Source organism: Trachemys scripta, chromosome 9 (genome assembly GCF_013100865.1).
Source record: "Trachemys scripta elegans isolate TJP31775 chromosome 9, CAS_Tse_1.0, whole genome shotgun sequence".
In the NCBI taxonomy this organism is placed as follows: domain Eukaryota; kingdom Metazoa; phylum Chordata; order Testudines; family Emydidae; genus Trachemys; species Trachemys scripta.
In genome coordinates, this window is record NC_048306.1 from 27,596,482 (window position 1) to 27,610,460 (window position 13,979).

Sequence of the window (13,979 nt, forward strand, 5' to 3'; positions counted from 1 at the left end):
TGAGCTTTATTCCCCTCAGATTTCTTTGTTGAAAATCCAGTCACTGAAGAGCTAATCAAGATATCAAGTAATCTAACAAATGCCTCTACTTCCAGTCCTTCATTCACAGAAAGGTGTTTCAGCTGTAGAAGCAAACAACTGAAAAGATTTAATTTGATCATTTACATGCTGATTGATACTTATAATTCAAAATAGACGACAACATGGCATGTTCTTGTAGAACATTTGGTATAATTAAATTTAAAAAGAGCTACGTTAAACTAATGGTAATGTTGTGAGCAAGATTACATATTTTAAGTAAGGACATTCAGGGATTAACCCTTTCACACCATCATAGACATCATTTGTTGTGCCTGTTAGATAGTGCAGTGCACATGATATTAAACTTGGGAAGATTTTTTCCCTAAATAATTCTATTGGGCCTTTAAGGTGACTGAACTCTGTTATGCCCTTTAGTAAAGGGAGCAAAAGCCAGAACATTTGTGTTGTATCTGGTGAGTAACTTATGGGTAGAGTCAGCAAAATGACTTGTACTGTATTCAGGCTCACTTTGCAAACTTGTGAAGGAAGTAGGTACCCCACGATACAGTCAAGGCACTGATCCTGCAATAGGATTTGTGCAGATAGAGTTCATTACTGGACAGGGGACATAGTTAGCACACTTCAGTGTAGCCTGTAGCACTGCAACACGTATCTTTACATTATGTTAATTGTAATATGAAACTGTCTGAAAGTTAACTGGTATTTAACAAAGTTAAAGTTAACAAAATGTTAATTTTATGCTTAAAGTGACTGCCATGTCACCATGTTTTGGTGCTACAAATATAAATACTTAGGCCCTGATCCTAGAAACACACATATGAGTAACTTTACACACTAGAGAAATCCTTTGCAGTCAGTGGGACTACTCATCTAGGTGTTTGCACAATCAGGACCTTTTCTTGGTAATTTTCTGATGTCATTTTTATAGCAAACAGAAATGAAAGAAATGTGATTAATGTCTGAAAATTCTAGGAAGATGTCTCGTATGTGTTCTCAAAGAGTCTCAGTGTAGTAACTCAGAAGGATATGGAGTGACAAATTATAGCATTTGATTGCATACAAATGCACATTTTTTGTTGGATTAAATTAAAAATGCATTGATAAAAATAGATTAAAAAAGCCAAATATTTTCATATTATGTCATTTAGGCTTTTTTACCCAAGTTGATACACACAGTCCATATTCCTGAAGAAAGGATTCATTATTGAAAACCCTGTAGAACTCTAACTAGGAACTTTTGAGCACTAAAGTGTAATTAAGGGTCACATACTCTGCTTTATGTGGATTCCAGGGAAGAATTTGACCCTCAGGATTTTATTTGAGACAGATATAGACCATTATACCAGAGAAAAGTATGTGCTCTTGTTCCATGCAGTATTCTATTCTGCATTTTACCACAAGATGGAACTATTACAATTATACTCACCGACCAAACCTGAAATAAAAGAAACCTGAAACAAACTTGCTTTGTATATACCCTCTGACTGATAGCAAGAATCTGAAGAATTAAGAGGGAAGTAGGAGCAAGGTACAAGGGATCACGCTAACACATCCAATGCTGGTGGAATTTGCATGTCGTCTTCCATTCACAGTCTAGTAGAAAAATATTGCCTGATGTAGCAGAGGAATCCAACTAGGGAAAATTTACTTTGAATCATATCTCATCTCTTTTAACAACTTAGGGGCTTGATTCTTCAACCACTTAGCACCTTTTTTCAGGAAAAAATAAAAGGCAGATGCATTTAAAAGTTATTACTCATTAGAGCTGGATAAAAAACAGGTGAATGATTTAATGAAAATTTTCAAAGGTGTCTATTTCACAGGGTTCGAAATTGACCCAGTTTCTGTTTTTTTTTCTGATTTTTTAAAAAAAATATTTTTATGACAATAGTATTTAAAATCATTTTCAAAAATTTTCATTTACCAAAAGCCCAGTTTTCAATAACAAAATGTGGATTTCAGTAAACAAAAATGTCTGTAGAGATTTCATTAAAATTTTTTGGAAACATTTTGGTTAAAATATCATGGAAATTTTCATGTAAAATGTCAGTAATGTTGACATGTTTTTTGTAAAGGCCATTTTCCCCCTTGCAAAACACTTTTCATGCAAAAAGTTTTTACCAGCTTTGTTTTTTAATTCGAGTAGTTCTACAGTAACAGCTAATGAGCCAGGCCCCATTGTGCTGGTCACTCTACTTATACTGCACACATATATATAAGAGTCCCTGCCCTGGAGAGCTTACAGTCTAAATAGGTCAGTCAGATGAAGAAAGGAAATGTAACTACCCCATTTTCACAGGTGAGGAACGGAGGCACAGAGAGATTAACTGATTTACCCGAGGTTACAAAGGACATCTGTGGCAGAGCTAAGAATTTAACCCAGATTTCTTGCGGGCTAGTTCAGAGGCTTAACCCCAAGACCATCCTTCTTCTCAAAAAAGTTCAATTTCAGGTCTTAGTTTCCCCCTCTCTCAGGGGACAGAATCATTGAAGAGGGCTGACCATTCAGGGATAAGGTTTCCTATTACAGTTTGCTGTAGATATTTATCACAATGCACGCGCTATATTACTGTGCATGTTTTGGGCTTCTTTGTACTACACATCTGGGATATGATCCAACCCAAAATCTCATAGGTGTTGTGGTTTCAGAGCCTTAGTACAACAGCTAATTATTATTCAGCACCCAGAAAACACTTGCACCTGTAGCCCTGGAAATTTGCACTCGCTCTTCCCTCTGTTCTTTTGCCAACACACATATAGTCTCCTCTCTCCTTTAAATGGCTTATTTGGAGCTGCCTGTAAGGCATGGCCATAAATTACATATTGCCTTTAGTAATTGTGTCAGAGGGACTGTATGGAGCATGCTCTGAGAGTCCTTGGATGCCCTTGGGGATGGCTTTCCAGGGAGCTAGGCCACTGCTGTTCAACCCTGGAAGCCATTGTTACTAAAATAGTCAACAAAACTGCAAACAATGGATTGAGGGCATCAGGTCCCCTGGTTAAAGGGAAAAAAGAAAGGAAACAAAACAGAAAACTGGTCTGGGAGGTGGCCAGAAGTGATTTGGCAGCATGGGTTTCTGGACCTACAAGCCAAATCATAGCTGCATAAAGGACTTATTTCCTGTTAAAACAATACCAAAGAATTCTAGCTGCATTGTGCTAATAGAAATTCCTGAGGAGTGCAGATTAGTGCTGAAGCAAAAGGGGAGAGCACTCATTAGCATGAGCTCACTACCTAGCAAGCTTTCCACTGGCTACTTGGCATAAAGCCAGGGAATAAATGTATGTGGCCTTGCCAAGTTTCTGTTCAGTCACTTGGCTGGGTCCTCATCGCTCCAGATCTGCTGCTTTCAGATCGTATCTGCTAAATCGCTCCCTGAGAGTTCAGACCACTTTCATCAACATGAAACAAATAAGTGTTGGTAAACATTTCTTCCCAGAAATCTATGCTGGGTATTTAATCTATTTTTAGAAGCGTTTATTTTTGTTTTTCTTGTATTCTCTTGGCAAAATTAAAACAAATGAAAACAGAGTGCATGGGGATCGTGAATGGCTTGTGTATGAAATATGAGTGTCATTTATAGACTTACAGGCTATCTCCATAAAAGTCCTAACCTACTTTCTTTCATAATCACAGAAGGATGACTCCTATTCTGCACATCATGGATCTGACACAAAGCCTAAACTGCACCGGTCCTTAACTGGTAAGTGGAAAATCATATGAGTGACCATGCTGATGTTTTCCCCTATGGTATATTCAAGAAGAATAAATTGTGTTACATCAACAATTCATTAGTTGGGTTGTTGGGAGCATTGGGGGCAACATTTTCATTTTTGCGCACTCTCTTTTCCCTGAGGAACTGATTGCACTTAACAAAGTGGGTGGGCAGCTATTTTACACAAACATAGTCAGTTATTAATGCATTGAAATGAAGCTGTCAGTCAATCGCCTACCCAATTTGTATGTGCCAATCTGGGTTTTTCACAGGTAAATTAGGAACATGCCCACTCTTTTGGTCACAGTCTGAAGCATACACAAACAGAAATGAGGGCTGTATATATAGTAAATATGTATAGTAAAATAGTCCTACTGTGTAGAGATTGGAAAATAAAATATGCAGCCTTAGAATGTGCACTACCAGCTAAAATACACCGACACCAGATATCTAGCTTTCCACTGTCTCTGAATTATAGGAGAGGGGTTTGAGGATAAAGATGGGGCAACACTGCTTCTGATGTCCACAGCTAGGGCGGATATGAAAGGGTGGGACATCACGTATTCACTCACAGCTAAGTGTTCAGGTAGTACCTACTGCTGTTTGTATTGTCTCCTCCATTGTGGGGCAAAAGTCTACAGGCAAGGAGTGAGAATGTGACCTGGCCCGAGTGAAGAACAGTAGGTGAACAAAAGCCTCTTCTGCGAATCTGTAGGAGAATAACATGAAGGCTTGGATTTGGAAAGTTACTGGGAACCCAAGTTTTGAATGTGGGCATCAAAATGAGATTCCCAGTCCTTGTGCAGGGATTCTCAGATCAGTACCTAGGCACTTAAATGTCAATGAATGAACATGCTAAGTAAGACAGAAGATGTGTCCTTCTGTGACATTTAACCAGTGATATGAGGGATGCTGAAGTCACCCATTATTATCATTTTATTCAATTTTCTTGCCTTTTTATCTTCCTCAGCATTGTGTACTCAATGTCCTTTTCATAACCAGAGGATGGTAGGATATCACCTCGCTAGTATGCTTGTATTCTGTTACACAGCTTTCCCCCTCATTCATTACTTATGGGTCAATACCCTCATCTATGGATGTCGGAGACAGTCCAGGGCTATCGTTGGAGGCTCCAGGATTAAGCTCTGCCCTCAAGCCCAGGCCACCAGGTTTTCTGCCTCTGGTGGTAGAACCAATTGCTGGCTCAGTTTCTCCCAAACATTTTGTTTTAAAACCTCTATTTGTAATTGTTTTTGTGCAGTTATGACTTATAATCTTCTTCCTCCTCCTCTTCCTCCCCTCATGGATCAGGTAAAGAGCAGCATGGTGGCGTCTTGGATTTACTGCTGCAGCACCTTCCTGTCTGAATTCTCTGCCCCAACTCAGGCATGGAAGAGTTGTCCTGCAAACAGCTGTCTTAAGTCTACATGGTGTCCCAATGATGCCTCCTTTCAGAGCCTCATAAGATCCAGATGAGGATGTCTGATTTAACCAAATATTAAACTGAAATGTTTATATAAAAACAAAGAAATTCTATAAATGTGGGGAGCCTAAGGTTGGTGCAGCCATGGTCCCCTCTCCCCCAATGAAAGACACAGTCAGACCTTCAGAAGGCGATTTCCTTTCAAAATACCCCATAGACCAGTTGTGGGCAACCTACGGCTCGCGGGCCTCATGCGGCCCATCAGGATAATCTGATTGCAGGCCGCGAAACATTTTGCTGATGTTGATGGTCCACAGGCACTGCCCCCTGCAGCTCCCAGTGGCCACAGTTCTGTCTTCCCGGCCAATGGGAGCTGCAGGAAGCTGCGGCCAGCACATCCCTGCCATACACCATAAGAATGATGACACACTGCACAGCAATTTCAAAGCCTCAGCTCTAGAAGCTATTCAGGACAAAGTTTTTCATATATAGATATATATATATATATAGTAAGGAAAGCCTCCTTCATGGTAAACAAACTGCTCCTCATCTCGGGGTATGATCCTTACTTGGAGTGAGATGTCTCAGGTGCTGCCTTGGTCAAACCAATGACGTGATTTGTGATGAGCAATGGATTCTAAGCTGGTGGCTACAAGGAAGCCATGTTACATGCATGAATAGCCATTGATCATTCTAAACAGGTATCTTGTGCCTCCAAACTTACAGGTGTGGAGCTATAGGAGGAAACATTAGAGAGTTTAGTAGCTGAGATGGCAGAGAGGCCTCAACCCTCATTATCAAAGCTAGCATAGCAATCCATTGGTAGCTGCCAACACCCTGGGTACTACCGAAGGTACTGTCACCTGGTAGAGAGGAAAAATCTGGAGCAGAAGCTTCCAAGGAAACCTAGATGAAATTTCCTCCAATCCTCAGCATTTCAAAGACAAATGGAGTATTTGTGTAAGAGAGCTCACAATTCCTGTACAAGACTCTTCCTTCTGATCTGACCTCTGCAATATCAGTGGCTGTTAGCAGTCACAGCAAGGCACAGGTCACACGCCACACACCTACACCATGCAAAGACAACATGTGGATAAGTACCCTGCCCAGAGAAACAAACTTATTCATAACTGGACAGTTGCTGGAAAGGATTCATAGCCACCAGCTCGTCAAAATCAAGAAAAACTTTTGATATCAATGCAGAGAATAGCTCAACCAGAGGTCAAAACAGACATGGTTCTGGCCATAATTTGACCATAATGGTAAAGATTTGCAGAGATCCATCATTGCATAAGTAATTTCCTGAGGGGTCATCAGTAGGCAATTATCTCCAATGACTAGGATTGCTGGTGCATCTCAAGGAGGTTTCTCAAAATACACCTGCAGAAATTCCTTCTGAGGACACAGAAATATGCACTTGATGCAATCCAAATTTAGGTGCCATTCCCAGGTTGCCTCTGAATTCCACTTTATGGTCAGGTAAGTACAAACAACATGCTGAAAGTGAGCCCAATGTTCACTCTAGATCTTTGTGTATTCACTTTGGAAACTAGCATACTTGGAAGCCAAATGTTCAAAATCTCATGGTACACATCATTTTAATTGATTTTGATACCTTTACCAGGGTGTGTCTTAAAGGGGAAAAAAAAAGCAAACTCCACAAACATGGCCATATGGGATTGGAGAAGTGGTCCTTCAAGTTCGAAATCTTTTTGATGACAGTAACCAGTGCCAGCTGCATCAGTAGAATGTGCAAGAACTATGAAGTAGGCAATTAAGATACTTGCAGAGGAAGTCTCCTCCTGCCTCCCAGTAGAGGTTGTCTTATGATTCAGGCATGAATGTTTATATCCCTTCTAAAACCAGGGAGTAACCAGAGGTCAAAGCTTCTCCATGGCAATTTTGACATTTTGAAGACAGGCACATTGGATTCTCTATTTGAGTATCAAATGCCAGGTTTAATCAGAGTGACAGATTAGACAAGCCTGTGGTTGGCCTTTCTCATCGCCATTACCTCCAAAAGGCAAGTTTTGGAATTAGTTCCTGGGTCATTACAAGAAACACTCTGTCTTTGTCATGAGGAAAAAAATTATTCTTATAGCTTCAGAAACTTTTCTGTTGTTCAAGGTAAGTTCTCCCATAATATGGTTCTAACCCTTGGAAGGTTGTGCCATAAATGGGAATTCCTAGAGCTCTGAAGATATATCATATCATACATACCCCAATTATACTCTGTTCATTTCATGCAATCCAAAATGCCAGAGCCTTGGAGCCTCAAAGTTGCTGCAGGCACGATGTAAAAATCCTACACCAGTTGGCATGTTAGGCACCTGGGAAATTATTCACTGCAGTCCGTAGAGTCACTGCAGGGAACGTGTATGATCCTCATCTAAGGAAGATTTGCAAAGTAAGTTTTTGTTTCTCTGCAGGGGCATCCTTTGGTAAGAAGGTGCTACTGGGTTGGTTCCCACATAATTCCTTAGTTTATAAAACTCTTGCTTTATATGGGGGAAAACTTTTATTCCTACCTATTATTTTGCTATAATAATTTATCTCTGCTTATCCTTTCCGCGCCACCCCACTGTGACTCAGTGCTTGCTACTCCCCATTAGTAATGAATGAGGAGAGAAGCTGTGCAACAGAATGAGAAATTTCTTATCTGATAATTTTCTTTGTTAGCAGCTTCTCTCCAAATTCAACCTATACAGACCAGTACAGACATGGAAATTTTTCTCTAAAGGGAGACTTAGACTTATATTGTCTTAAGGTTAGTTTCATACCTTATATTGATTTGTCTTAGTGCTAATAATTGGTTGCTGCAGTGTTCCTATAGCCGTGGAAAGACTCTTCTAGTGGCCAGAGCTTAGTCCTGGACTCTCCAGCAACATTAGATCACCTCCAGATTCCATAGGTGGGGGCATTAACCCATTAATAATGAACTCAGAGACACTGCTAACAGAAAGAAAGAAAATATTCAGGTAAGAAACCTGTCATTCTTATGAACTCGGACTTGTCTGCATGTAGATTCACTTGCAGCATGTTGTCTGTGTGGTCCTCTCCACCAGGAATACTATGAAATTGGGTTCTATGAAATATTTTAAAAGCAGTCCTATTCCCCTACCTCTGTGACTTATTGTGTCACCTCTATGACCTAATCTGCCATCTGTACAACGTTAATAATGCATTTATAATGAGTACAGGAAATGCCCAGGCTCAAAGATAGCCTTATCAGTGTCACCCAAGTTAATTGATCCATTACCCTGAAAAAACCCCTCAATATGATAACTAAATTACAGCTCCGTTGGGAACACTTTTACTAACACAAAAACTGGAGGTAACACTTCCTGGCAATGGCAAGCTAACTGTGTCATTACTGCAGCTTTCTCCCTTCACAAGAATTTAAAAGAAAAATCCTTATTAGTTATAGTCTTGAATCAGGAAACCATCCCTATTTATAGGGTGACCAGACAGCAAGTGTGAAAAATCAGGACAGAGCGGGGGGGGGGGGTAATAGGCGCCTATATAAGACAAAGCCCCAAATATTGGGACTGTCCCTATAAAATCGGGACAACTGGTCACCCTACCTATTCAGCAAAGCACTCATACTTGTGTTTGATTTTAATCACATGCTTAAGTCCTATTGAAATCAGTGGGACTTAAATATATGCTTAAAGTTAAGCAGCTACTTAAGTGCTTTCGTGTATTGTTGTTTAATTTTGTTAAGTGCCAACAAGGTGCTCTTTACAAGTTACCAATACCAAGACAGTCTGTGTCCTGATGGGCTAGTTTAGAATGCAAACATAGAAAGACCAGAGGAACCTGGCTTTGTGTGTTCTCACAATCACACCTGTAGCCCTCAGGGAGCTGAAACCTTATTTTTCTCACTTTTTGAATGTTTTAATGTTAATGAAGAATCAAAGAAATCTACATTGCTATATAAAGAAGCTCAGGTTCATGCTATCTGGAGGAAATATAAAATAAATCCTTAAGGATGCAGAGAACAGTATCCTTTCATGCTTTGAACCACAATGTAATGTTCAGTTCCTAGGCCTACTACAGATACTTTGTGTGAGATATTGAACACTATGAGTTTTCACAGTGCTTAGCACAAAAGTATTTAGCACGAATGTTTCTGTATAATTCTGTGGAAAATTTTGTGTTTATTGACCGCTTCTTCCAGCACAATGAGTGTGTTTCTGTGGGGAGGGGGCGGGTCTAGTTTTAGGATACAGAGTATTTCTTGTACAAAATATCTACTGTAAGAATATAAGCAAAATAAGGATATTTCCTTATACTCTTTGCTTCTTTCCTTATCCTACTGTTTTTCTCCCCCTTAATTTAAAATTTTGAAGCAACTTAGTTTACTAAAACAAGCTGATGGTATGGTAGTCATCCACCTTGTAACCAGATGTATTAGCACTGTGTTCTAGAATGTTGCAAGAGGGGCTGAAAGGAATGCAGTCAGTTGTGTGACATTTGTGAGTCCATAATGTATTCATCAAAATGTGCACTCATTATATCCTGTAGGCATTTTAACTTGTAGTTTATTTTAGTTATCCAAGCAGCATTGTTATTACCCGGAAAAAACGTGGCTGTGGTCTAGTGATCAGAGCAGAGCGGTCAGAGCTAGAATTCCTAGGTTCTGTTCCCATCTCTGTCATTGAGTCAAGTATATGCACAGTAGATCTAGGTCAGGTTCTCAGGACAAATTTTTTGGTGGCCTCAGAATGCAGCCACCAACTCTTGCTGGTGGCCACTTTCACACTTTTTCCTAAAATACTTAATTAACTTTAGGAAAAAAGAAATAAATATGCACATATACACATTCAAATCATTGTAATTTATTTATTGCTAGCTAGTAAGTCTGCTGTGAAAAGTGTTATTAACAAACATACAAGTATCACGTTTCACAGCAGCCTTACTCAGCCCTGGCAAGCCTACGGACAAATTAAGCCCTGGATGGGGATTAAGGGGAGGCAGTGGGGAACTGGAGCCTGAAGCCTCATGGTCAGAGCCCGAAGTCCTCCGGTCGGGGGATGGAGCCTGGGGATAGAGCCCGAAGTTGTGCAGCTGGAGCCTGCCACGCCGCCACCCCAGGACTGAAGCCCAAAGCCTGAGCTCCACTGCCCCTGGGACGTTGGAGAACTCACTGGCTGCCTGCTTCTCTGGTGCTGTACCCCAGGTGTCTCCAGAAGGGGACAGGGTCCGACCCCTGCTGGTGGACCCAGCAACTAACACCAAGGTGGTGCATCCAGGAGCAGCAGAGAGGGGCCACTACTTTGACCCTCTCCCCTCCCGTCACAGCCCAGGAGACTGTGGCTCCAAGAAAAGCCGCATGCAGCCACGGTGACTGTATTTGAGAAATGCTGTCATGCAATTGCTGACAGATCTGGAAGAGAATGTAATCCATCCAGTCCATTAGTTGTGCATCTAAGTGCCCATATTAACATGGCTTGTTTTGGAGGTACCCAAAATAAAGTTTTCTTCTGCCATAAGATTTGTAGAGAACATCTGTTTCTTTAAAATGTTATTAAAAATTGCTCATTGGCATGAATGACGGGTCTTACAACACTCTGACTAAGTATTCAGTGGTTACCAGTGGGGACTGACAAAAGAATTACAGTATTTGATTCCGGTTAAATAACATATTTCAAAATTCATAGCAGCTTTAAGGTTGTATTTTTCCTTCTATCAAAACAGTGCTGCTTGCCTGCTAATTGTTTTTGTAACTAAAAGATAATCACTGTAACTGGATAGTTCAGCCCAGCGTACAGGTAATAATTTAATCTAGCTTTAAATATTTCCTCATTACCATTGACTGACAAATGGAAAAAATTCTCAACAGAGTCTGTGTTTTCCTCCTCTCACAGTAGGGGATGCAGAAAAAGTACCAGGTACGAAATGCAACCGATCAAAGTCTATGACCTTCAGCTCACCTCTACAGCCTGGCAGCACTGAATTGGTTAATGAAGAAGAAACAGGAAAAGGGTCACATGCAGAAATGTAAGAGTACATGCTTCTGGCCTGGATCTGACTCTGTTCCCTGGCTGTGTAGAAGAAAATCTGTTCACCTTAGTTTAGAAAGGAGTCAGCAATGTGATGCTGTTGTAAATAAGACTATGTGTATAGTGGGCTGTAATAATAGGTATATTACATATAGAGGAAGCAACCTGCTCTGTGTTAGTTGGATCTCTGTTAGAACACTGATTTCAGTGCTGGACAGCACATTTTTAAAGGGACATAAAGAAACTGCAGAGAATTCAGAGGAGAGCAGCAGCAACGAATGATAGAAGTCAGAGGGAAGCTTAAGAGAAATTAGCATGTTTAGTCTGAAAAGGGCAGAGGGAAAAATGCTGTAACTGCAAGTACAAAAATGGATATTAAAAAAAGAATAGGGATCAATTATTCTCTGGAATCAGTGGGGACACAATGAGCAGCAGGGAAGATTTAGATAAAATGTTAAGAAAAACGTTATAGGGAGAGTTTCATTAGGCAGTGGAACAAGCTGGCAAGGGAGGCAGTGGAATCACTAATAGTGGTGAGATGTGGGATTGCACTTCTCACTCATCGGTAATGAGTGGTTCCGGAATAAGGAAATCAGTCCTGGAACATTTGAACACTAGCTGTGTCCTGAAGGTCAGGTGCCATGTCTTACTGGACTGGCATGTTTCACAAACACAAAACTATTAAGGGGAATCTAACACAACAGGGTTGAAATTGAACAAAGTTATTCTTACTGTTTTTCTAATGTATTTGGGGCAGGGAGTGAGGGGACTTTACTGTATCAAATGTAATATTTCCTGCAGAAAACCCTGGTTATATTTACTTCTGATATTTTTTAATACAAAATTTGTTGCAGAGAAATATACACAAAGGAGAGATAGAGAGTGAAAGAAGTTTGCTGGACTGAGGTTCTCTTGCCAACAGCCACTGCACGTCTGCTGAGAACAGGCTCAAAAACCTGCTCAAGGAGAAATGAGAACTAACCCAAGTGTTTGTCCATGCCATGAAGCAAACCTGGAGTATTCCCCTGAGAGAAGTCTCCCTCCTCTACCTTTTTGGTTATGGTAACTGCATGTTAACAGTCTCGGGGTTCCCAGCAATGATTCATAGCACCTGGGAAGCTCCAAATCCTGCATCAGTAACAGGAGAATACCAGCACACAATCACTTACATAGACAGAGCTAGGCTAGCACTGTTTCTGCTGGAGGAAAGGTGGCAAAGCCTCTCTCAGAAGATTTCCGCTCCTGCTGCTGCTATTGGGGCCTAGAGGCAAAGAAAGCCTGAGTGAGGAGGCTCTTCTCAAAAGATTTTTGGAAGAGAGAAGTCCTCAGAGGCACTGCTAAAAAGTGCTTCTGTCAGGGAAGGGGGATATCCTCCTCATAGCACAGGCAGAGGAAAAGGGAGAGTTTAAGGGGCAGGGTGTGAAGATAGAGAAGTGGGAAACCTCGATACTTTGGGCAATGCTTAGAAACTCCAGATATGCATCCAAACCTTGGCGTTTTGCTTTGCCAAATCAAAACAAATCTCCAAATATGTTAGGTTCACCCATCACTAACATCAATCCTTTTCCTTCTCTGCCTATTAATCTGCATAATAGAAGGTATGGGGAGTTTAACAGAACACAAATAAATAAATAGATCCTTTATGAAAAAAATATAAAGAATGTACCAAAGACCTCAGTCCTCTTTTACATGGCATAATTGGACTTCCACAGTCTTTATCCTCCACGTACAGTAATATTCCACTGGGAAACACTGTACCACCAAACCAGATGCATAATTCATTTTTTAGTTAATCACACCTTACTGATTATAATTATTTTTCAAAGATTTGGGGCCTGTTTCTCATTACACTAAGGCCCTTTCACAGTGATCTGGCAGTGAAAAAGACTTGAAAGCAGACATAAATAGACTTAATTTACTTCCTTTTCAAGGCCCCTTTTTTTTACACTGCCTGATTTGTATAAAATGGCCTTAATGCAAATAAAAATCTGATACTTTAGCTTTAATTTAATCAGGATCTGCTCTATATTTTATTTTATATATATGGTGTGTGTATATATAGCTGCAGTATGCAGTTATAGGAGAAAAAGAGGGGGTTAGTGGGTTACAGATTGTTGTATGCAGTTTTAACGGGCCACTCTACCTTGAATGGTCCCTTATAATATGTGCTAACTACTTATGCTAAACAAACCGTTCCACCTTGCATTCTGTTGTGATGCCCTGAAGAAGATCTTTGTGTGGCTCAAAAGCTTCTCTCTCTCACCAACAGAAGTTGGTCCAGTAAAAGATATTACCTCACCCCCCTTGTCTCTCTAATATCCTGGGACTGACATGGCTACAACTACACTGCTCTGTTTATTGACACTAGTAATCATATACATGTGCATGTGAGTTGAGAAGAATCAGAAAGCTAACATTTTGAAGGAGGCATATTCATTTACAGCTGATATCTCTGTTTTGATTCATTAGTGATTGAATTTTAATAAATAGTGAGTTCCGCCTTATTATTTACCTATAGTTTAATTTTTACATTGTTTAAATTACTATTTATGTTTTACATGGTATGTATAATTATATAAAGATTTACCAAGGTGGACGTTTTCAGGTTCTTTATCTGGAGAGCAGAAATGCAGAGAGTTCGGTGTTTGAGCCAAAAAACGTTGGAACCGAAGAATGGAAACTTTTGGAACCCCTTGGCTAATTGATTGGTATCTGTAGTGGTGACCGTATCATCTTTATGTCTTGTGAGGTACCTAGCACGTTTTTGGGTACTGGATAAAAAAATAAAGAATG

General features: G+C 40.2%; 1 protein-coding gene across 1 annotated transcript in view; it reads left to right on the forward strand.

The window, feature by feature from the left end:
- LOC117882909 (sodium/hydrogen exchanger 2-like) overlaps window positions 1-13,269 on the forward strand; it is a 60,178-nt gene extending 46,909 nt beyond the window's left edge. The window contains exons 11-13 of the mRNA XM_034781794.1: window positions 3,680-3,746; window positions 11,052-11,184; window positions 12,041-13,269. Of these exons, the coding sequence (XP_034637685.1) occupies window positions 3,680-3,746; window positions 11,052-11,184; window positions 12,041-12,065 (225 nt within the window). The 3' untranslated portion in view covers window positions 12,066-13,269. The remainder of the gene's footprint in view (window positions 1-3,679; window positions 3,747-11,051; window positions 11,185-12,040) is intronic.
- Window positions 13,270-13,979: the final 710 nt, after the last annotated feature.